At 40.1% G+C, this 26,195-nt stretch overlaps 1 protein-coding gene across 1 annotated transcript in view; it reads left to right on the forward strand.

Annotated features, from left to right (window-relative positions):
* LOC136148444 (contactin-associated protein-like 3) overlaps positions 1-26,195 on the forward strand; it is a 216,414-nt gene that overhangs the window by 171,478 nt on the left and 18,741 nt on the right. Inside the window, exons 15-21 of the mRNA XM_065907997.1 lie at positions 2,025-2,152; positions 9,399-9,569; positions 10,261-10,479; positions 14,626-14,865; positions 15,604-15,834; positions 20,217-20,350; positions 21,235-21,322. Of these exons, the coding sequence (XP_065764069.1) occupies positions 2,025-2,152; positions 9,399-9,569; positions 10,261-10,479; positions 14,626-14,865; positions 15,604-15,834; positions 20,217-20,350; positions 21,235-21,322 (1,211 nt within the window). The remainder of the gene's footprint in view (positions 1-2,024; positions 2,153-9,398; positions 9,570-10,260; positions 10,480-14,625; positions 14,866-15,603; positions 15,835-20,216; positions 20,351-21,234; positions 21,323-26,195) is intronic.

Genomic DNA, 26,195 nt, shown 5'->3' on the forward strand with positions numbered 1-26,195 from the left:
TACAAATTTGGGGAAAATCTGAAAAGCAAGAAAAGTGAGATATAATCGTAAGTTAGGCATCTTTGGGTGAGTCTGGGGACCATAGTGTTGCCGAGCCGAGCGCAATGTGAGGCTGAGCGTGAGCACGAGCTGCTGACCACGGGTTACAGTACTCTGCATAAAGCATGGGCAATTGGGAATGATCTATACCAATAAAGAATTTTGAAGTAAGAGTTGTTTAAAATTTTCTCAGATTCAGGAAGGTACTTAATGATATTATCTACCTTAATGCATACTATTTGCATATGATTTTTTAAAGTTTTAAGGTTTCTCAGTGAAGAACTAGTACACTTACATTTTCCCTCTAAGATATCTGCCAAAATAGCAGTCATAGGAATTAAAATACTTATTTGTAATGCTTACTGATACTTAATACCAGGAATTAATTTGGTGTGCTGTTCCTGTGTTTATAACAAAATAACTTTCCACACTGATCGCCCTGTAATTCAGTGGCACCTTCTAGCTTGTGATCCCAGCAAAGCCGGGGGTTTTGTGTTTAGGATGAAGCCTGTATGCTTCTATCGGTAGCAGTCACAGGGGCTTCCGCAGATAAAACCATGGGGCTTAATTCAGTCTGATTTTTGGAAGCAATTTGATTTTTAATATTTGTTTCTCAATTTTAGGGTGTTTAGTTCCTATTTTTCAGATCTTACCACATGCACTGCCAGTCGCTGTGCTCAAATTTTTAAATAAAATAAAAATCTTAATAATTTAAAATTTTCCAACTTAAAAGAATATTTTGATGCCTAACAGCACTGGAATGATTAACTATTAAGTTAGGAAGATTTTTTTTCTTTTTGCAGCAAAGCTGTAAGGTGATCTGCACTATTTTTGATAATTCTTCAACTTATATAAATACATATATAATTTGGAACAATTACTATATATATATATGAGTGACTGGTGATTTTGTAACTGTTAAAAATGAAAACTTGCTAGGTTCTACACAGAACAATAGACAAACCAGTATTTGTCCATAAACTAGGAGTACATATGTAATTGAAATACACAATGAAAAATATGAACAGCTTACAGAAATCTTTCTACTTTGTCCAGAGAGGACGTTGGCAGTACAAACAGCTTACTAACCACATTCTCTGGCTTTTGTTCCAGTCGTTAAATTGTATTGAACCATAGATTTTAATATGTCCCTAAATAGTCACTTACATGATGAATTTTAATATGTCCCCAAATAGTCACTTACATGATGGTATTATTGTTATTTCTATTATTTATAACATCCACTAGGTTTCTGGGGACATTGACAATGGGTTTTCTGTTCACTTCCCCAACACACAGGGCGTGACTAATAGAGGATGTGTAATAAGTGTTTGTTGAATGAACGGATGGTGAAAATCACTGGCAAAACACTTTCTCGTGCATTAGCCCATTTATTAATTTTAAGAATACATTGTATCATATCTTCATCATGGTTTTGAATCAGCATTTTGTTTTGATTTTGTTTTTAAATTTAAGGTTTCAACAAATAAGGAAATGCCGCATAGCCACAGTAGGAATTTCTGAAACTTTTAGTAAAAACAAACAAGGTCCAAAAATTGAAAACCTATTTCTTGTCAGTCAGATGGTTTCGGTTTTTGTCTTTTGCTTTTTTTCTTTTTTAAATCAAGGCAGACTGCTCTTGCGTCTGTAAATTTTACATTCCAGTATGACGCACTGGCTGAATTGCAAACAGCAATAAGCTGCTTAATTGCATTGAGATGTAATTTCATGTCTGTTCCTATGACCACAATTTTGGACCTGCCTGCTTTCTTCTCTGTGGCCCTGAAGATGAACAAAGGTCTCTGGTCCTCAGAAGACCTCATCCAGTACACTAGTATGTTTGCAAGTGTTCGGATGAGCTGTTTGATTTCCCTCCTGTTATATGTTTAGAGATTTAGCTTAATACCCCTTGAACTGCAATGAAATGCTTTTTCTTTTCTGTACACTATGAAAATGATGCTAAGGTGGCTGTGTTTGTTTTCTAGGACCAGCAGCACAGTGGTCCTCTCCCATAAGGAGCGCCTGCCGGTCACTCAGGTGGTGACGAGCGGCAGAGGGCGGCCACCTGCTGAAGCGGCTTACACGCTGGGCCCTCTGCTCTGCTTGGGGGACAGTAAGTAGCGGCAAGGGGAACTGCCTCGGCCCTTACTAATGTATTTCTGTGTTTGATGAGAACTCTAACTGCCTGGGTTCCTAGAATCACTGTCCATACTGATAATCTGTACTTCGTTAGGAATGCATTAACCTATAAAATAAGTGTATGTTGCTAATATAGTTGAGAAAAAGTACTACCTCTGGATTATGTGTTTTTTATACAGCATTTAGGGCTTCCCCGGTGGCGCTGGTGGTAAAGAACCCACCGGCCAGTGCAGGAGACATAAGAGACGCGGGCTCGATCCTTGAGTTGGAAAGACCCCCTGGAAAAGGGCATGGCAGTCCACTCCAGTACTCTTTCCTGGAGGATTTTAATCCCATGGGCAGAGGAGCCTGGCAGCCTACAGTCCATAGGGTCGCAAAGAGTCAGACACGATTGAGGTGACCTGGTTCACAGGCACGCATATAGAATCTACATCAGACTCTGCTGAAACACTCATGGAATCATTTGAAATAGCATGTAACTTGTTCAGCAAACATCCAATATGTGCCTACTAAGTGTAAGACATTTTGCTGAGGGCTGAAATGCCTGAAACTGGTGAAATAATGAGAAAATGAGAGGACAGAATCCAAGTGTATCTATGCATTAATGCCTTCTGATAGTTCTTAATATTTACACTGGAAGCCTTGATGCTCTTAACTCCACTTACCCCTCCAACTGCACCTTAATTTCTTTCATATCCTTCACTGCCCCCAAATAACTGAAATAAAATGAGTTCTATTTTTAATTTCCCTGCTTCTAGTCTCTCTTGAATGTAAGACATATTCTCCTTCATTACTCCTCAGAAGCTGGGTTTTCTAGGTCACGAATGAGAACGCGACACTGCTAAGTCCAATTCTTATTCTCTGATAAATATCTGAATTGACCTGTCAGCAGCTTTGGAATTCTCCCATGGCTCCCTGTTCTTTGAGACACTTTCTTTACTTGGTAGCCAGCATACCACAAAATTCTGCTTTTCCCTTCTTTCCCTAACCGTCTTCATCTTGCCAGTGGGACAGTGCTGCGTTCCCCAAGGCTGTGTCGTCTGCCCTCTTTCCTCCTATTCTCCACTGGCGATCTTTGCCTAGTGTCTCATGGCTTTAAATACTGCACAGACAGGATTCACGCAGCAGTTATCTCAGGATGCTGGAGAGCAAACGGCAGCGGGGAGCAGAAAGCAGAATTCACCATGCGCTTTCCTCCGTCTCTTAGCCATGGGATCACAAAGGGAGAGAGTTCCAGAGGAAGCCTCTAGTCCTGACTGGAGGAGGGGACAAGGAGCTCCTGTCAGTGAGCACAGGAACCTCACCCCTCTCACCCTTACCTCTGTTTTCTGGGGCTCCAGTCCCCGGGCAACCCCACGGCAACAGCGGCAGAAACTGCCCAGGAGCATGCCTGAGGCGGGGCTCTGACCGGACAGCCCTGACGCCCCGGCAGTGGCAGACTCGCGTTGCTTTTCTTTTCCTTCTCTGTCCCCCGTCACTTGGCGATGGATGCAGCTGCAGGAACAGAAGTAACCAGGAAAGCACAGGAAAGCAGGCTAAATAGAGCCCTGGGCTTCTGGCTGGGAATGAAGAGAGCCCCAGGGAACTGCACAGTATTGCAAGTGCACAGAGAGGAGAGTTCAAGAAAGTGATGTTGTAAGCTGTTTATGAAGTCCTGGGTTCACCTGCGAGCTTCACGTGCCTCAAACTGGTCCTAGTTATAGACCAAGAAGTTGAGAATGAGTGAAGAAGCTACCACCCAGGACTCAGACTGGCCACCGTGTGGTGCAAAGGTGAGGCAGATCTGAAAAGTACTGCAAAAACTCTGAGCACTGGACTGCCATAGGAGCCTCGGACCACAGAGGGAGGGCTGAAAAGTGTGGGCAGATCATAACCAGGCCAACAGGACTGGAAAATAAAAATGTCAACATACTCCTTGAATTTAAACAGAGCTCCCAGTTTGTTAACATAATATTGTAAATGTTTAAGAAATTATCCAAAATTATTAACATACAAAGAACCAGAAAAATCAGTTTGCATAAGAAAATGTAATCAATAGATAACCAATAACACAGAGGTTAAAATTAACTGATAAAGATTTTAAAACAACTATTACACAAAACTGTAATGAATAATAAGAAATGCTTTTGAAACAAATAGAAAAAGAGAATGTTTCAACAAAGAAATAGGCTATATAAAGGAAGCTAAAAGGACATTTTAGAACTGAGAAGTATGGCAGTGGAACTAAAAGATGCACTGGATGGGCTTAAGGAGAAGATTTGAGATGGAACAGCCAAGGGCCTTGAAGGTAGATGAATAGAAATTATCCAATCTAAGCAAGAAAAAGAAAAAAAGATTGAAAAAAATGAATAGGGTCTCAGGGGCCTGTGGGTTAATAATAAAAAAGATAATATTCATGTAATTGAATTTCCATAAGAAGAGAGGAAAAGCGTTGGTCCTGAAAAAATATTTGAAAAGATAATGGCTGAAAACTTTCCAAGTTTGATAAAAGAGACACTGGGAAGTTGAATGAATCTGAAACAGGATAAACTCAAAGAAATTCACATCTAGACGTATTGTAAGCAAACTGATGAAAACTGAAGACAATGAGAAGAATTTTTTGAAAGCAGCCAGAGAGAATAATTATTCACTGCCTATAGGAAAACACCAATTCAGATGACAGTAAATTTCTCATCAGAAATATGGTGGCCAGAAGGAAATGGCAAGATATTTCTATTTTGAAAGTATTGTCAATTGATAATTCTGTGTTCAGCATAAAGATCCTTCAGGAATGAATGTAAAACTTTTAAATATCTCCAATGAAAGAAAACCAAAAGCATTCATTGCGAGAAAGCATCCTTTAAAAGAATTTCTAAAGGAAGTTATTGGAAAGGAAATGGTATCAGAAGGAAATTTGGAACTTCAGGGATAAAACAATCAGTGTTAGAAATGGTAAATACCTGGGTAATTTAATAGATTATTTTCATATTGAATTATTTTAAATGTATCTGAGGACTGAAAGCACAACACTATTTCATGGGGCTTTTATTTTATGTAGATGTAATACAAGTAGCAACACCAGCAGGAGTAGGCGAGGGTCAAGTTGTTCCCAAGGTTTTTGCAAATCACTTAACATGATTAAAATATAGATTTCAAGCAGACTGAGAAAGTTAAGTATATATATTGTAATCCCTAAAAGACCAATTAAAAATCTGCTACAGACAAATGCAAATAGAATACGGGAAAGTATTTAAATAATCCAGAAGAAAACAGAAAGGGGGAAGCAGAAGAACGAAACTAGGACAAATAGGAAAAAACAATGAAATGAAGAACTGACATATCAACATTCGTGGTCTAAATAAACTCAATGTACGTGGTCTAAATAAACTCATAAAAGACATTGTTATGACTCAACAGTATACTGTCTGTAAGAAGTTCAATTCAAATATAATGACATAATAAAATGATGGAGAAAGATATACAACACATACAATGGAGTTTCTATATTAAAATTTTTACTTGAAAGCAAAGTAAATTAATAGATATAAAAAAGAACTAGAACACCTAAGAATCTTAAATATGTATGCAAATAACTGAGCTTCAAAATACATAAAACAAAATTTGACAGGATGGAAAGGAGAAATAGAGAAATGCATAATTATAATTAGAGTCTAATTCTCCTATCTCATTAATATATGAAACTAACAGAGGGAAAATTAGCAAGGATATAGAAGACCTGAATGACACCAGAAACCAACTGACATTTATGGAATACTCTACAAACAGTAAAATACACATTCTTTTCAAATGCACATGAATCTTTAACCCAGAAACAGCACATTCTGTGTCATAAAACAAACCTTAGCAAATATTAAATAATTTAAATCATACAAAATGCATTCACCGACACAATCAAATTAAATTAGAAATAAATAAGAAAGATAGAAAATCTCCAAACACTTAGAAATTAAACCTCAGATTCTTAAATAATACCCAAGTCAAGGACAAGGTCTCAATAGATCTGATAATACATTTTTGAACTGAATGAAAATTGAAATACAAAATATCAAAATTTGTACTATTAAATTTTGTTATAGCAGTGCTCAGATGGATGTTTGTAGAAATAAATACTTATATTATTAAGAAGTATTTACAATATTAAAAAAGATCTCAGTTCAATAATGTAAACTTTCACCAAAAGAAACTAGAAATAGAAGAGAAAAATAAACATAAAACAAGCAGAAAGAAGGAACCAATGAAGACAAGAATAGAAATCAATTAAATTAAAAGCGGAATACATACTGATCTATAAAAATTAAAAGTGATTCTTTTTATACTCTTTTAAAATGCTAATAAAATGGCTAAGCCTCTAACAGAACTACCCAAAAAAAGATAAAAATTATCAATATGGGAACTGAGTGTTGGGATAACACTGCAGACACCCCCAACATCAAGAGCATAAAAAAGTACACTACGAACAGCTGTGCAAGTATGACATCCATTATATAAAACAGATGAAGTGGACCAGTTCCTTGAGAACCACTAACAACCAAAATTCACTTAAGATGAATGAGACACTAGAATAGACCTAATAGTATTAATGGAATTGGATTTGTAATTAAAACCCTCAAAAAAATCCAGACCAAGCTTGATTCACTGATGAATTCTACTCAAGAAATAATACCATATCTATAAAATCTCTTTCAGAGAATAGAAGAGGAAATTCTTTCCAACATTTAAAGCAGAATGTTGTTCTGATATTGAAACTAGACAAAGGCAGTAAAAAGAATGGTAACTATTAACAATGTTATCGCTAACCCAGATGCAAAAAATATCAACAAAACAGTAACAAATAACCCAGGAGTGTATATTTTTTTAAAGGCATCACCACCATCTGCAGTTTATCCCGGATGCAAGACTGATTCAGTACTTGGAAGATGATCAATGTAATCTAACATGTTAACAGTCTAAGGAAGAAAAACCATGCCAGATGCTTTTTCTGTATCAATTAATGTGAACACTATAATTTAAATTGATAAAATACCAAATTAAAAATTATAATTTATATCATAATAGCATTTATAATGAAGTTCTTAGCAAACTAGGTGTAAAAGAAAACTCTTCAGCCTAATAAGACAGTATCTATACAGAAGTATCATAATTATTGGTAAAAAACTGGATGCTTTTCCCCTCAGGATGGGAACAAGATGAGGATAGCCAATCTCACCGCTTCTATTCAACAATATTTATCATTGTCTTAGCCAGGGCAATAATGTAAGAAAGAAAATAAGTGCATAAAGACTGGAAAGCCAGAAGGAAAACTCTATTTGCACATGCACACTTGATTGGTTGGTTGGTTGTTTAGTCACTAAGTTGTATCCAACTCTTCTGTGACTCCGTGAACTGAAGCCTGCCAGTTTCCTCTGTCTATGGGATGTTCCAAGTAAGCATACTGGAGTGGATTGCCATTTCCTTCTCTAAGGGATCTTCCCATCTCAGTGATTGAACCTACATCTGCATTGCAGGCAGATTCTTTACCACTGAGCCACCAGGGAAGCCTGCATATACGACTGCCTACATAGAAAATCTCGAGGAATGTACTACCCAAAGCAGAAACAAAAACCTTATTAGGTCTTATGAGTGAACTCAACAAGATCTCAAGGTGCAGTGTCAACAACAGACAAATCAGTTGTATATGCTAGCAATGCAAACTAGAAACCAAAATCTATAAGAGAATATCATTGTCAGTATCTCCAAAGAACATATAATACTCAGGTATATGTTTAACAAAAACATGTATAAAATCTGTAAACCAAATAAATGACTAAATACTGAAGAATCAAAAAATCTGAATAAAGGAAGAGATATACTGTGTTCATGGATTGGAAGACTCAACGTAAGAAAGATGTAGTTGCCCCCAAGCTGAACACACTCTTCACCGAAGAGGACATAGGGTGGCAAATAGGCACGAGAGAAGACACCCAACATCGTTATCTATTAGGGAAGGAAATTAAAGCCACAGCGAAATACTACTTTACATCCATTTGAATTGCTAAGATAAAAAATATGTATACTAACAATGCAAAATGCTGGTAAAGATATAAAACAACTATATCTGTTACACACTGATCATGGGAATTAAAAATGGTATGATCACTCTGGAAAACTGTTTGGCAGTATCTTATGAAGTTAAGCATATACTTACCATATGACCCAGGAATCATGCTCCTGGGAATTTACCCTAGAGAAATGAAAACATGGGCTCACACAAAAGCTTTTCACAGATGTGTGTTCTTGCGGTTGTGCTCACTGCCCAGTCGTGTCTCCTCTTTGCAACTCCATGGACTACATAGCCCACCCCCAGGCTTCTCTGTCCATGGAACTTTCTGGCAAGAAGACTGGAGTGGGCTGCCGTTTCCTCCTCCAGGGATCAAGGGATCAAGCCTGTGTTTCCTGCACTGGCAGGCAGAGTCTACCACTGTGCCACGGAAATTTTTAGAGCAGTTCTATTTGTAATTGACCAAATTTGGAAACAACTTTAGTGTTCTTAAATATGGATAAATAAACTATGGCACATTCATGTGATGGAATAGTACAGAGCAGTGAAAAAATAATAGATGCTGACATGCAACATCTCAAACGAATCTCAGAGGCTTTATGTTGTTGCATCCTGCTTGACTCCATTTATATTTTATTTGGGAAAGGTAAAACTGTAATGCAGAGACTAGTTCATGACCGCCAGGCTGAGGGGTGGGTAGAGGGTGTGGCTATAAAGAAATAGCAAGAGACAGTTTTTTGGGGTGATGGAACTGTTCTTTATTCTGATTTTGATGATGGTTACACAAATCCATGCCTGTGTTAAAATTCATATAACTGTAAAAGTCTGTAAACTTTATATAACTGTAAAATCCTAAAAAGTCAATTTTACTCTGTGATAATTTAGTTTAAAAAAAGAACAACAACAACAACAACAACAAAAAAAAACAGACCTTTACCAAAGTGATCATCCACTCACTTGCAGCCATGTCCAGATTCTTAGGCCTCAAAAGAATCACTGTTTAGACATTCATCTCATGGCCACATGTTCAGAAGAACTCCCATAAGAAGGCTTGTATGGATAAATAATGCGTTGAATGAATAAATAGTGCATTGAACAGTAAAAATGCTAGAAATATAAAAGGCAATTGTTACTTGTATTTTACTGCTATTGTCATTGTCTTTTATTTTCTTTTTGTAAACAGATTCATTTTGGAATTCAGCTTCCTTCAATACTGAGACTTCATACCTTCATTTCCCCACGTTCCGAGGAGAGCTTAGTGCTGACGTGTCTTTCTTTTTTAAGACCACAGCCTCTTCAGGGGTGTTTTTAGAGAACCTGGGAATCACAGACTTCATCAGGCTAGAGCTGCGCGGTGAGTGGTCCAGTCTGCACACATCCACTGGGGCGCTCAGTGATTAACGATGACCTTGCTGGTGACCTAGCTCCTAACACACTGACACACTTCCTTTGTCAGTTATGTTTTTTCTTAACACTAAGTGGAAAGTGAAACAGTGATTCCTGCAGCACACAACAGTGTGTTCAGTTCCTTGTTGCCTTAATTCTATGTGCAAAAAAGGTATTAAACCAAACTGGTCAAATAACTTCTTACTAAATCACAACATTATGTGATTTAATTGACTAAGCACATTGTTTACATATATGTAGACAAAACTTAATGTCTTGCTATCTGAAATTCACCTAGTGCTTTTAAAACTACATAAAGGTTTAAACCACCTTTCAATAAAATCACTTCTATGTATAAAGTTAGACAAAATAGTAGTTTTGTTTCTGTAGGTAAATATCTCTATTGTTAGGGCTGAGCAGGATGAACAGTAAACTCTGGGGAGAAATACGTTAAAATCAGCTTCACTTTTCTTTCTCCAGGATACAGGTTTATTCTCCATCCCAACCCCTCCCCAACCAGCTCAGACTGGCATCTGTCTGCATCCCTGGCACGTCTTCTTTCATGAGGAGCATGTCATAGTACTTTTTTCAGACCTACTCAAGACTAAATTTTCTCTCCTGTGAGTGATCGTGGGCATGTCTCCTATTTTTACTTCCAGCCCCAACAGAAGTGGCCTTTTCCTTTGATGTGGGGAACGGGCCTCGTGAGGTCACGGTGCAGTCCCCCACTGCCTTTAATGACAACCGGTGGCACCTCGTGAGGGCAGAGCGCAACGTGAAAGAAGCGTCCCTCCAAGTGGGCCAGCACCCGCGCCAGACGCAGCCCGCACCCGCTGCCGGGCACGCCCGCCTGCAGCTCAACAGCCAGCTCTTCGTGGGTGAGTGCTGCCGGCGGCTTCCACCCGGCTCTGAGCGCAAAGACCCCGCAAGAGCAGACCGCAGCCACGCTGCTCCGACGCTGTGGGCTCTGGTGGGAGAAGGAGATACCGAATACAATCCTCCTAACTCTCTCCTTCTCCCGCGGTGTCCGCAAGTCCCTTCTCTGTATCTGCGTCTCCATTCTTTCCCTCAGATAGGTCCATCGGCACTGGTTTTCTAGATTCCGTACGTATGCATTAGTATGCATACTTGTCTGAGCCCAGCCTGGTGCTCTGAGATTCTGGGATTACCTCGAGGGGTGGGAGGGAGTCTCAGGAGCGGGGGGAGACATACATCTGTATATACAATTATGACTGATTGACACTGTTGTGCAGCGGAAATCAACACAACATTATAAAGAAATTATGCTCCAATTAAAAGGTAAATTGAAAAGAAAAACTGTTCAGAACTGAAAAGGAACTTGGAGACTGAAACTCCACGCAGGCAGCTCCATAAAGTAGAACTCGGACGTGTGCTGTGGGTAGCTTACATCCAGGGGATGATGAACCAGAGGCATTCACAGGGGCACCTCGTGCCCTGGAAAGGGGTCCTGGGGGAATCTGAAGTGGCAAAGCTGAAAGTAGAATCTGACTACCAAGTGAGGAGGACGCGTGGCCCAGCCCCAGGACTTTTCTGCCCCCATGGAGGCACCTGCATGACCACCTGCATCAGCAAAAGACACTTCCAGTTTTCATGTCAGGTGAAGGCAAGGGTAAAGGTTGATGGGGAAATAGCCAGCTGGGATGCAGTCCTTGTGAGCAGGCTAAAGATCAGTCATCCAAAAAGAGGGGGGTGGGGTGGGGTTGCAGGGCTAACTAAGATGGAGCTGATAAAAAAAAGTCAGTGTGGTTCAGCCACACAGACACTGTGTACCAAGAACTCATTTAATATGAGTATCTCTGCCATAGATTATGTGACTCAATGGCTCAGTCATATCCGATTCTTTACAACCCCGTGGACTGTAACCCACCAGGCTCCTCTGTCCATGGGGTTCTCCAGGGAAGAATGCTGGAGTGGGTTGCCACTTTCTACTCCAAGGGATCTTCCTGACCCAGAAACTGAACTCATATCTCTTGCATCTCCTGCAATGGCAAGTGGATTCTTTACCACTGGGCCACAGATTATTATGCCCAATTTACAGATGAGATCATGGAGGTTCAGAGAGATCAAGGGTCTTGATCACAGAAACCCAACAGGAAGGGAAACCCAACCCCTGTTGGACTGATCCCCAGGCTTGCACTCAGTATCGTAGACAACCTATGCTTGTTTCAGTTACCTCTTATCGCTGCTATTTACTTTGTTAAAATTAGCATTTTTTAATCCATTTCTCTCATTTCACTTCTTAGTGAAGTCAGAGAATCAGGCTTGTAATGGGACAAAATCCTTCAGTGTCCCCCCAAAATCAGGCAGTAGGAGGCCAGGCCGAGAGAAGCAGCCTCGTGTGACTGCACAGCAGTGTTTAATCCAGCCCAGCGCCGGGCTCCTCTCCGCCATGCTCCCTCTCTGCTGCTCTCGTTGCAAGCGTCATGTTCAGAACCAGAGTGGACTCATTATTCTGCTGTCCCTGCATAAAGATAAACGCTCTGCGTAGTGGACGTCTTCCCTCTAATTTACTTGATTAGTCTTTATTATTGTTTGTTTTTCCCAAAGGGAGAAATAAGTTTTGCTACATTGCTTTTTAGACAACTCTATTTTAATTTGGAAACTAAGCAGATTAACGAAGTAGCTCTCACTTGGTCTGTTCTCACGTATTTTAAAGTAAATAAGGACACAGTCCAATTAAAAATTGATGTAAATCACAAATTAGTACAGAGTCTGCTTTGCCAGAAGTTACCTGCTCCAATGCTAAGAACCTGATGATATTGAATGAATTTGTGTATGTGTGTGTGTGTGTGAGTGTGCGTGTGTGTGTGAATGTGTGTGAGACTGTGAGTGTGCGTGTGAGAGTGTGTGTGTGTTGTGTGAGTGTGTGTGTGTGTGAGTGTGTGTGTGAGAGTGTGTGTGAATGTGTGTGAATGTGTGTGTGAGAGAGTGTGTGAGTGTGTGTGTGCATGTGTGTGTGAGAGTATGTGTGTGTGAGTGTGAGTGTGTGTGTGTGAGTGTGAATGTGTGTGAGTGTGAGTGTGTGTGAGTGTGAATGTGTTTGTGAGTGTGTGTGTGTGTGAGTGTGTGTGAGTGAGTGTGTGTGTGCGCGCGCCCACGCATATGTGTGTGTGCACACGTGTGTGTGTGCACACTTGTGTGTGTGTGCGTGCATGTGAGTGTGTGTGAGTGAGAGTGTGTGTGTGAGTGTGTGTGTGTGAGTGTGTGTGTGTGAATGTGTGAGTGTGAGTGAGAGTATGTGTGTGTGAGTGTGAATGTGTGTGTGAGTGTGTGTGTGTGAGTGTGTGTGTGTGTGTGTGTGCACGCACGCATATGTGTGTGTGCACGCGTGTGTGTGAGTGTGTGTGCGCACTTTGTGTGTGTGTGTGTGAGTGAGTGTGTGTGTGAGTGTGTGTGAGTGTGTGTTAGAGTGTGCATGTGTGTGTGTGAGTGTGTGTGTGAGTGTGCGTGTGTGTGTGTGTGTGAGAGAGAGTGTGTGTGTGAGAGAGTGTGTGTGTGTGTGTGTCTGTGAGTGACTGTGTGTGAATGTGTGTGGGTGAGTGTGTGTGTGCGCATGTGAGTGTGCGTGCACGTGTGTGTGAGTGTGTGTGCGCGCACGTGTGTGTGTGAGTGTGTGTGTGTGCGCATGTGTGTGTGTGTGTGTGTGCGTGTGAGTGTGGTACAGCCCATGGCACCATTAAACTCGGCTTCAAGCACAGTTAGTTCTCACTGAGTCGAGGAGGCTTCCCTGAAAGTGATCAGATTGCGAATCAAACTGAACAGTTCTCTTTTCTGATTTAAATTCTGAGGATTAATTAACAGAACTTCTAGGAACAAAGTTTGAATGGAAACCTGCCTAGAGCCAGTGTTTCCGTTACGGCGATGTTTCTAAAGCCTGAGGTGTTAGTTGAAAATTCAGTGAATCAGGATCTTTGGGAATAAATCCAAAATCTGTTTTTAGCAGGTGCTTCAGGTGACTCCTGTGCTCCCATCTTTGTTATGTTCACATGATAAATGATCAAAAATAGGGAGATGTATATTATTTGGTTAATGTTACACCGCCTGACCTCGGAGCTGCCAGGATGGAGTGTCAGAGACCTGAGGTCCTCCATTTCAGCTTTACCACTTCTGCCGCCTCTTTTTTGGTCTCTTCCCAGTTCCTCTTCACAGCTGTATTATTCAGAGCTCGTCTAAGTAAGGATTAGCATTATATAACACACACACAATATATAGGGTTGGCCAAAAAGTTCATTTGGCTTTTTCTATAAGATGTTACAATAAATCTTAAATAAACTTTTTGGTCAATTGAATACATACATTTGTAATACATCTATTATACAAAAATATATATGCACAAAAATTGTAATATATATAAAATACATGTACAAATTTATATACCACACTTTTATAATATATATTACATCACAAAGATTTTTAACTATATACCCTTTATTATACATGTCATTGTTTATAAATTTAAACTTTAAAAAGGATCAGTGGTCTTCATTTTGTCTTTTAAGAGAGGAACAAATGTAAAAATGTTAAGTCTTTCTAGATATTTTAGAATAAATAGTACCAAGTTCACCTTAAAAAATATTTTCATTAATGCTTTTAACTCAGTGCCATTTGATGATTCTTAACATTCGATCACAGACTGTGTTTTCAGAATTGTATTTGTTCATGAAACTTTGAGCAGTGACTCTTTTATCGTTATCTATGTGCGGCTTCCCTGGTGGCCCAGCAGTAAAGGATCCACCTGCAGTTCCCAGGGCGCAGGGGATGCAAGCTTGATCCCTGCTTGGGAAGATCCCCTGAAGGAGAGCGTGGCAACCCACTCCAGCATTCTTGCCTGGAGAGGCCATGGACGTGGACAGAGGAGCCTGGTGGGCTTCAGTCCACAGGGCCGCAGACTCGGACATGACGACCGAGCAGAGAGCAGAGACACGGCCTCAGTTCAGCGGGAAGGTGAAATCCTAAGTAAGACCCCGAGGAACGCGTTTGCATTTGCAGTGCTTCCCTTGCAGGTGGAACCGCAAGCCGACAGAGAGGCTTCCTGGGGTGCATTCGGGCTCTGCGATTGAACGGGCTGGCGCTGGATCTGGAAGAAAGAGCCACGATGACCCCAGGGGTGGAGCCAGGGTGCCCAGGACACTGCAGCACCTACGGCCATCTGTGTCACAACGGGGGGAGGTGCAGAGAGAAGCGCAGAGGGATCTCGTGTGACTGCACCTTCTCCGCGTACGACGGGCCGTTCTGCCAGAACGGTGAGTGTGCCCGAGGACAGCCTGCAGGGAGCGGAGGGAGCCCGAGCCGCTCGTGAAGATGCCCGGGCATTTGACTCTGTAATGAAGATGCTCGGGCATTTGACTCTGTGATGGAAAGATAAGGCACTTCTCTGTGCTGAGTTCAAATAGAATTTTTCTATCTCGAATGCCTCCATTTCCCTTGGAGGGAGGTAAGCTTGTATTCTTGACAAGGCTATGACCGCTTCTAGTGGATCAGAGGGGCATCAGTGAGGTCTCCTTGAGGATTTAGTTACAGTTTACTGTAGTAAACTTTAACTATACATTTACACTGGACATTTAATTTTGCGTTTTTGAGGCAATAATAAAATATTGTTACTCAATTCTGGGTTATGGGACTATGGAGGGATTATCTCTTTACTTAAGCTTTATTATTTTCCATCTTGATTTTTTTTTTTTTAATTAAAAAACAGCAAAGGTGGAGTTCCCTGGTGGGCTAGTGGTTAGGATTTGGTGCCCTCACAGCTATGGCCCGGGTCTAATCTCTGATCAGGGAACCGAGATACTGCAAGCCATGTGTCACAGTCAAAATAAGAACAAATAATACAAAACTAAAAAGTACTCAGCAGAGCATGACATTATTTTTCTCTTTTGAGATATTTGAGGATTAGAGATATTCTTTGCGTATACAGAAATATACATAATAAGACGCATGCACTTACATATTGCTAATACAACCAAAATTGCTTGCCATTCCAGACATTTCTGCCTATTTTGGAGCTGGCTCCTCAGTGATCTACAGTTTTCAAGAACAGTACAATGACACCTTTAGCAAGAACTCCAGCTCCTTCATGGCCTTATTTCATGAGGATCTGACGTTGACAGGAGAAGTGGCCACGCTGAGCTTCCGGACCACGGGGACACCCAGCTCACTGCTCTATGTGAGCTCCTTCCACGAGGAATACCTTTCGGTCATCCTTGCCCCAAACGGTGAGTGTCTACTTTAAGAGCAGAAGACTGACGTGGGCGGCATCCAGGTCCTGGGTATTGTAGACCGTGCCGCTGTGAACACTGGGAGGCACGTATCTTTTTCAATTATGGTCCGTCAACAGAGGAATGGACAGAGAAGATGCAGAGCAGATATGCGAAAAAATATTACTCAGCCATAAAAAGCAACACAACTGGGTCATTTGTAGAGATGTGGACGGACCTAGAGAGTGTCATACAGAGTGACATGAGTCAGAAAGAGAGAAACAGATACTGTACATTAATGCATGCCTGTGGAATCTAGAAAAGCACATAGATGACCTTATTTGTGAACAGAGACACAAACATAGAGAACAATTGCATGGCTCCCAAGGGGGAAAGAGTCGCAGTGGGAAAAATTGGGAGGTTGAAATTGACTTATATACACGGCTGATGCTATGTGTAAAATAGATAACCAATGAGAACATACTGCATTGCACGGCAGCGGGGGTGAGGGAGTCTTCTCTTCTGAAATGAAATAATTAGTGTCACTGTACGGATGTGCAGCGACACAAGAGGTGACTCTACACATAGACATCACCACAGTCAACACCACAACCAGATTGACTATATTCTCTGCAGCCAAAGATGGAGAGGCTCTATACAGTCAGCAAAAACAAGACCAGGAGCTGTCTGTGGCTCAGATCGTGAACTCCTTATTGCCAAATTCAGGCTTAAATTGAAGAATGTAGGGAAAACCACTAGGCCATTAAGGTATGACCTAAATCAAATCCTATATGAGTATAGAGTGGAAGTGAAAAATAGATTCAAGGGATTAGACCTGATAGACAGAGTGCCTGAAGAACTATGGATGAAGGTTCATAACATTGTACAGGAGGTGGTAATCAAAACCATCTTCAAAAAAAGAAATGCAAAAGGGCAAAATGGTTGTCTGAGGAGGCGTTACAAATAGCTGAGAGAAGAAGAGAAGTGAAAGGCAAAGGAGAAAAGGAAAGATATACTCATCCGAATGCAGAGTTCCAAAGAATAGCAAGGAGAGAGAAGAAAGCTCTTCTAAGTGAACAGTGTGAAGAAATAGAGGAAAGCAATAGAATAGGAAAGAGTAGAGATCTCTTCAAGAAAATTATAGATACTAAGGGAACATTTCATGCAAAGATGGGCTCAATAAAAGACAGAAATGGCAGGGACCTATCAGAAGCAGAAGAGATTAAGAAGAGTTGACAAGAATACACAGGAGAACTGTACAAAAAAGATCTTAATGACCCAGAAAACCATGATGTGATCACTTAGCTAGAGCCAGAAATCCAGGAGTGCAAAGTCAAGTGGGCCTTAGAAAGCATCACTATGAACAGTTAGTGGAGGTGAAGAAATTCCAGCCGAGTTATTTCAAATCCTGAAAGATGATGCTGTTAAAATGCTGCACTTAGTATGCCGGCAATTTTGGAAAACTCAGCAGTGGCCACAGGACTGGAAAAGGTCAGTTTTCATTCCAATCCCAAAGAAAGGCAATGCCAAAGAATGTTCAGACTACCACACAATTGCGCTTATTTCATGTTCTAGCAAAGTAATGCTCAAAATTCTTCAAGTGAGGCTTTAGCAGCACATAAATCATGAACTTCCAGATGTTCAAGCTGGATTTAGAAAAGGCAGAGCAACCAGAGATTAAATTGCCAACATCTGTTGGATCATAGAAAAAGCAAGAAAGTTCCAGAAGAACATCTACTTTTGCTTCATTGATTACACTAAAGCCTTTGTCTGTGTGGATCACAACAAACTGTGGAAAATTCTTAAAAGAGATGGGAATGCCACATCGCTTTACCTGCCTCCTGAGAAATCTGTATGCGTGTCAAGAAGCAAGTTAGAACCGGACTTGGAACAATGGACTGGTTCAGAATTGGGCAAAGGAGTATCTCAAAGCTGTATATTATCACCCCGCTTGTTTCACTTATATGCAGAGTACATTATGTGAAGTGCTGGGCTGAACAAAGCAAAAGCTGGAATCTAGATTGTTGGAAGAAATATCAATAACCTCAGATATGCAGATGACCATCCTTATGGCAGAAAGCAAAGAGGAACTAAAGAGCTTCTTGATGAAAGTGAAAGAGGAGAGTGAAAAATTTGGCTTAAAACTTAATGTTCAAAAAACGAAGATCATGGCATCCAGTCCCATCACTTTATGGCAAATAGATGGGAAACAATGGAAACAGTGAGAGACTTTATTTTCCTGGGCTCCAAAATCACTGCAGATGGTGACTGCAGCCATGAAATTAAAAGACGCTTGCTCCTTGGAAGAAAAGCTATGCCAAACCTAGACAGAATATTAAAAAGCGGAGACATTGCTTTGTTGACAAAGGTCAGTATTGTAAAAGCTGTGGTTTTTCAGTAGGCATGTGTGGATGTCAGAGTTGGACCATGAAGAAGGCTGAGTGCCAAAGAGTTGATGTTTTTGAACTGTGGTGTTCAAGAAGACTCTTGGGAATCCCTTTGGCAGCAAGGAGATCAAACCAGTCCATCCTAAAGGAAATCAACCCTGAATATTCATTGGAAGGACTGATTCTGAAACTGAAGTTCCAATACTTTGACCACCTGATGTGAAGAGCTGATTCGTTGGAAATGACCCTGGTGCTGGGAAAGATTGAGGGCAAGAGGAGAAGGGGATGACAGAGGATGAGATGATTAGATGGCATCACCTACTCAATGGACATGAGTTTAAGCAAACTCCAGATATAGTGAAGGACAGGGAAGCCTGGCGTGCTGCTCTCCATGGGGGTCCCAAAGAGTGACTGAACAACAGCAACGTATGTGAGAATTGTATCATAAAGAAGGCTGACAGCCAAGGAATTTCATACTGTGGTGCTGGAGAAAACTCTTGAGAGTCCCTGGGACAGCAAAAAGATCAAACCAGTCAGTCCTAAAGGAAGTCAACCCTGAATATTCATTGGAAGGACTGATGCTGAAACTGAAGCTCCAATACTTTGGCCACCTGATGCAAAGAGCTGACTCATTGGAAGACACTGATGCTGGGAAAGATTGAGGGCAGGAGGAGAAGGGGACGACAGAGTACGAGACAGCTGGATGGCATCACCTATTCAGTGGACCTGAGTTTGAGCAAACTCTGAGAGATGGTGATGGATAGGGAAGCCTGGCGTGCTGCAGTCCGTGGTGTCACAAAGAGGCAGACACAGTTGAGCGACTGAACAACAGCAACACTGTTCATTTTGAAAGAGGGCATCTCATTTTCTATATGGAAGCTATTTACTCCTCCTTGGAAGTGAAATCATAAAGTGTGTTAAATCATATGAAACCCAGTTTCCTTGAGCATCGGGTAAATGGTACTGTTCTCTACCCATCAGAGGTTGGGAAGCCAGTCATGCCCTGTTGCCTGTGAGCGGGCTGTTACTTCAGTCGTGTCTGACTCTGTGACCCTGTGGATTCCAGCCCTCCAGGCTCCTCTGTCCATGGGCTTCTCCAGACTAGAATACTGGAGTGGGTTGCCATGCCCTCCTGCAGGGGATTTTCCCAACCCAGGGGTCGAACAAGAGGCTCATTTCTCCTGCATTGGCTGGTGGGTTCTTCACCACTTGCGCCACCTGGGAAGCCGCATGCCCATCCACGTATAAAGAGAAGTAGAATGAGTGTTCCCTGACCCATGGTCGCCAGGAAAAGAGCAGAACTAACAGTCTCCCATTAGAGAACAAAACTAAGCTTCAACCCTTTCTCATGGAGAATAAAGGGAGAAACTTCTGGAAAAGATTTCTACAATCACTGACTAATAGGATCTATTAGGATGATAGCACAGTGCCGGGTGGAGAGTGCATCTGTGAAGAAGAGCAGGTGTGGATTGGGAGATTTGGATACTGTAGCAAATCACTCACTCTTCTCTTTTTGCTATTTCTTGATTATGGTAGAAACATTAGAAAATATTTCTGGTTGTGCAAAAAAATAATGTGAATGTCAGTGATACATTAAAATGCATTAAAGTAAGTCACATGAAAAGAAGTTATGCTTGTAGAAACTGAAAGTTAATACAAAATTGCTTGAGGTTTTACCATTTAATAATACGAATACCACATGAATAATTAACTTCAAGCCTCACTTGGTGTTTTCATATGCTTAACTTGGACTTTTTCCTCTGCTTCAGGAAAATGGAAGAACTTGGAAAAAGACTGTTTGGTCTTGATTTTTAAGACTGTGTAATTGGATTCTGAATTTGGCCCCAGAACAGCATATAAATAATTGCTAGTCTGGGAAAAGTGACTGTATGCACTCAAGTAAAGGCTCCATAGATTCAAATTGTATTAATTTTTTTAATGTGCATTAGCACCTGCATTGCCAGTTTTTATAAAATTCTATTTTAGTTACAATGTTATTTTTCTCTTCTTTAGGAAGTTTGCAGATCAGGTATAAGCTGGACAGACACCGAGACCCTGACGTTTTTAATTTTGGTTTTAAAAACTTGGCTGATGGGCAGCCTCACCACGTGAGGATTAACAGAGAAGCAGCAGTGATGTCTGTAGAGGTAAGGTTGTGAATTCAACAACAACAACTGTAATCAAAATCATTAACAGAGAAGCAGCAGTGATGTCTGTAGAGGTAAGGTCGTGAATTCAACAGCAGCAGCGGTAACCAAAATCAAGATGCTCAGAAAGCATGACTTAAAGCCAAAATTTGATAACAAATCCTAATAAACGAAATACACATTCGGCACTGTCCTTCCATAAGTCTAGGACAGGAAATGTAGTCAAGGTGTTTTATTTCACTTAGCAATGTTAGTTTATCAAGAGACTGCCAAAGTTTTTTATTAACATTTGACCTTTTGAAATACCGTGCTCTCCTCCCTGGTTTCACTTTATTCGATTGGGAAATATTCCTAGCTTTTCATAGTGACTACTGGACATATTCCCGTGGGAACCTATTCCCACTGGATTACAGAAGAGCAAATGCTACTGAAGGTTAAACACACAGAAAAAGCACGATCTTGCTTAAAGTGGAAATACATTTTGAGAAACATCAGAGTCTTTAAATTATGCATTGTCACTGGGTTTTGAAGAGTAATCTTTTACGTTGAATCTGTATGAATAATACATTTTTTTCTGTTCATGTTATAAATTTCCTCTAAATAAGTAAAAACTTTGAGGTTCAAAGTAGCTCCTGCATCTCTTTGTGGACTGTACCAATTATGATACTTAAATCATGAAGACAAATGTAGGGGAAAAGGATGGGGTGAAGTGAAATTTGAGGTGCTAAAGAAGTTGTTTATAAAATACTTTTCTCTTTTAACCTTTGTGATAGCTTGAACATATGGATTACTTTTATCATTTTTCTTGGTTTTCCTTTGATTCCCATCCTTTTATCAAAATTGCTTGCCATTTTGATGTTTACATCTTGTGGAACATTTAATAGGTTAACCAGAATGCAAGGAGACAAGTCATCCTGTCTTCAGGGACAGAATTCAATGCTGTCAAGTCCATTATGCTGGGGACAGTTTTAGGTAAGTGGAAGAAAGAGGGCCCCCTGCCCCTACCACCCCATGATTGAGATCAGAAGTGTTACGTTGCAAATATGGGAAGCATTCATCCCGCTGAAAGGAGCTCCTTGACATAGTCGTGATTTCCCAGTGAGTGACAATCAGGGTGGAAGCTTGCACTCTTGTCCGAGTGCGCATATAATCACGGGGGAGTGCTGCTTGCGAGTTGAACAGGGGCGTTCCTTGAAAACTGCCTCCACACTTACCCTCTCACTTAGCAATCAAGCGTAATGAAACTTTGCATTTTTCTAACAATTCAGGGAAGACAAAATCAAAGCAGATAGCAAGTTCACAAACTCTTTAGTAATCAGGGGTCAAATGCAGAAATCATTTTAATGATAAATCTAGACGTAGGCTTAAGAAAAAGCTGCTCTTAGCAAACAAGTAAGCTTTGAGCTGTGGCCTGGTCCCTGCCTTGCCTGTGGGCTGAGGTGAAATGTTTTCATCACTCCCAGCTACTCTAGGAAAATCACACTCTAAATATCCCACAGACGTCCTGTCCTTTATGGCTGTTAGTTATTCTCCATAAAAATGCCAAAGTAAAAGCATACTTTACTCTTTAAATGTCAAAACCTTGATGCCTTTCCCCCCCCTTTTCACTGAGAATTACATTGAAATAAAAACAAATATTGAAAGGTATTTCTTTTCTTTTTGATTATTTATAAACTATATTTTATTGATATTTAAATGTTATCTAGGGGAAATTCTCCATGGCATATTTATTATTCCTTCTCTAGTACTTGTTATTCATATAATTTTGTTTTGTCCTAAATAATCAATGGAAACTTATTAGGTGTTCAGCCATTTATGCATTGATTCTTTTGGTCATTTCTTCTACCTTACATATATATATAGTACATCACAAACTTAGTGTTAGAGAAGGCACATGGAGGGATGTTCCAAATATGTTGAGAAGCATAGTAACTATTAAAACAATCACATCTTTCAAACAGATGGACAATAAAACGGTGACTTCTTACTTTTCAGACAGAGGAAATATGAATCCTAGTGCTATTTCCGAGGGCGCTCTTATAAATGGTAATAACAAAAGTGTAAGTTTCAGATGCTACAGCCTAACTGTTAAAAAGCTCAGCTGCTAGAATGGCTGATTAAGCCAATGAAGAAGGGTAAGAATATGGTCTTGCTTGGTATGGTAAATAACAACTTTATGCTGAAGCGGTGAAGGTCCTGCACTGTAATCACGCCTTAAAGGTGGATATAGAATCTGTCTGGCTTTGATAATGTGTTTGATAGACAGGCAGCTTGTGCTGAATGACCTTTCCTGTGGTTCATTGTTCTTCACGCTCCCCACATGTGGGATAGTGGTGATATAATTAACACAGAAATAAAAATGAAAACATTTGTTCCCCGTTGAATGCTGGGAGATGCTTATACCCATCACAGCCTGTTGTAGAGCTGAGTATTCCAGCCTCTAATGTGTCGTTTGGACGTTTACCAGGCACTTCTGACATCTCTGTTTTCATGATATTAGTTTTTTATTCTGTTTAAATAGTGGCGTAATTTTAAAAGAAAGGGAAAACAAACAAAAACAGACCAAAAAAAAAAAAAAAAGACTTTGAAAAACAATTCAAAAGAGTAACTGCTCTCTCAGCTTTCGCCCGTGAGAATAACGGTATATGTTTAAATAGAGATTCTGAAATTCCTAAAAGCTCAAAGACCACTTCAGTTTTAGAGAACAGGGAGATGAAACCCTATCTTTGGTTGTCAGCCTAACTTATAATTGTTTTTAGTATCCAAATGGAGAGCAGTTTGCTCCCTTTTTATCTGATTTTGAGCTCTACTCTCTGGCCCTACTGATCCTTGGTTTGTGAAAAGTAAGTAACCGATCACCTAAAATGTATGCCAGGGGCTTCACTGGCAGCTGAGCTGGTAATGAATCTGCCTGCAATGTGGGAAACCTCGGTTCAGTCCCTCGGTCGGGAAAATCCCCTGGAGAAAGGAATGCCTACCCACTCCAGTATTCTTGCCTGGAGAATTCCATGGCTACAGTCCTGGAGTCACAGAGTCAGACACAACTGAGCGACTGACACTTTCACTTCAATTTCAAAGTATGTGCAAGCCTCAGAGCTGCATTTCTGTCAAGTGGGTGCAAGCTGTGGGTGGAATGATTGTCCTGTCTGCACCCAGATCTGACCCCTCCTCCACCGTAGAGGAGAAGTCTGTGTGCACTCTTTTCCCAGCCCAAAGGACAGATATGGTCCAAACAAACACATCACACACAACTCCATGCCCTCAGTGACTCCAGCATCCAACAGGAGAAATGAGGCGTGTTCAGAAATGCCCATGTCCCCAGGTAGAAGGTCGCCATCAGTAAGTGTGAAATTGACAAAGGGGTATTTTAAAGGCAAATTAGATTCAAATGTATGATCTATAAAGAAATAGGCAATAGATTATGGAAATTGACTTAATTACTAAACTGTATTATATGAAAAGGATCATTTTAATTAAAAAGTAGAATAATAGGTTTTGTTATATGAATTTTTATTTTCCTGTGATTTAATATATAGAGAACAGTAGCATGGAATTGAAGGTGTTAATGTTTTTATTCAAGGATGATATATTCAAATGCATCTCTCTCAGGCCATAAAAATTAAAGTTGAAACTCAGCAATGAAGTTTATAGCCTGAAGCAATTGAATCTAATAAAATTATAAATATTCATTTCATCTGAACCTAGAGGTATGTATCTTGATCAAAGGCTAATAAAAGTTTTCATGTTTTGGATAACTTTATTTTTGGATGGCTTCTGTTCTGCCACCACTGTCCAAACCAGTTACTGAGTGTGAGACTACAGTTTTGTGTTCAGATTTGGCAAATAGGCAGAACTTCACTTCATTGACATAGGAAACTAGACCAACAGATTGGTTAATAAGGAGCTATTAATTCCTCTGAGAAAGTTGTCCCAAACTATGATAAGCTATCCAGTACTTACTTGTGTGTGTGTGTGTGTGGAGGTATTTTTATAATCTTGTAGAGGAGAAAGTCTTTCCAAACATGTTAAAAAAAATCAGGAATTATTAAATTAAAGAGTTTAAAATTACAGCATAAGATTTAATAACATCTATAAAGAAAAATACAAATAAGATTAAGGGGCCAAAAATAATAAAGTGGTCAAAATTTTGTAATACAAAATAATAATTAAAATTTTGTAACACAAGATAATAAAATGTACTTAACATACATAATTTTCAAAATCATTAAGATTCTGTTTAATGCAGGAGTATATTGCTGTTAAAGACAATAGAAAACTATATTAATTATCTTGTACAACATGGACATTAAGTAAAAGAAGCAACTACTTCTTTTAGTAGAAAGCCCTACACAGAGTGTGACCTCAGTATTTCTTGTTAGCTATTTTGACTCATGGAGTTATCCATTCCGGAATGTTTGGTGGTTCCTAGTATGTGCTTATATTTCACTGGACATTTTGAATATGCCTCATAGCAAAATACATACTGTACCTGCCCTCAAAGCACTTGTGATATAACACAAAATATAAACAATAAAATAGTGTTCTAATGATTAACTAATATAGTTGTTATTATTGTTTTCCCTAATGAGTTTTGGAAGGTGCTTTGACATAGACTTCTGATTAACAACCCCTTTGTTCTTTCCATTCTTCAATGATCATATTAGTGATGACCAATCAGGTTAAGTTTTCCCAGTTACTATAAAATAGTTTCAGTATAATCCTACTTTAAATGTAAATCTTTAGATTTCTAGTGTTCTGTGTAGTTTTGACTCTGATAGGACTTATAATCCCGGAGTATGAGAACTTTAAAATACCAAGTAAGGTACCTTACTTTGAGATTTTATGCAATCTCAAAAACGACAGAATGATCTCTGTTCATTTCCAAGGCAAACCATTCAATATCACAGTAATCCAAGGCTATGCCCTGACCAGTAACGCTGAAGAAGCTGAAGTTGAATGGTTCTATGAAGACCTTCAAGACCTTCTAGAACTAACACCCAAAAATGACGTCCTTTTCATTATAGGGGACTGGAATGCGAAAGTAGGAAGTCAAGAAACACCTGGAGTTAACAGGCAAATTTGGCCTTGGAGTACAGAATGAAGCAGGGCAAAGGCTAATAGAGTTCTGCCAAGAGCACGCACTGGTCATAGCAAACAGCCTCTTCCAACAACACAAGAGAAGACTCTGCACATGGACATCATCAGATGGCCAACACTGAAATCAGATTGATTATATCCTTTGCAGCCAAAGATGGAGAAGCTCTATTCAGTCAGCAAAAACAAGACCGGGAGCTGACTGTGGCTCAGATCATGAACTCCTTATTGCCACATTCAGACTTAAATTGAAGAAAGTAGGGAAAAGCACTAGACCATTCAGGTATGACCTAAATCAAACCGCTTATGACTATACAGTGGAAGTGAGAAATAGATTTAAGAGACTAGATCTGATAGACAGAGTGCCTGATGAACTATGGACGGAGGTTTGTGACATTGTACAAGAGACAGGGAGCAAGATCATCCCCATGGAAAAGAAATGCAAAAAAGCAAAATGGCTGTCTGAGGAGGCCTTACAAATAGTTGTGAAAAGAAGGGAAGCGAAAAGCAAAGGGGAAAAGGAAAGATATGGAAAGCCTTCCTCAGCGATCAATGCAAAGAAATAGAGGAAAACAATAGAATGGGAAAGACTAGAGATCTCTTCAAGAAAGTTAGAGATACCCAGGGAACATTTCATGCAAAGATGACTCAATAAAGGACAGAAATGGTATGGACCTAACAGAAGCAGAAGATATTAAGAAGAGGGGGCAAGAATACACAGAAGAACTGTACAAAAAAGGTCTTCATGACC

The sequence above is a fragment of the Muntiacus reevesi genome, chromosome 17 (genome assembly GCF_963930625.1).
Source record: "Muntiacus reevesi chromosome 17, mMunRee1.1, whole genome shotgun sequence".
Lineage (NCBI taxonomy): Eukaryota > Metazoa > Chordata > Mammalia > Artiodactyla > Cervidae > Muntiacus > Muntiacus reevesi.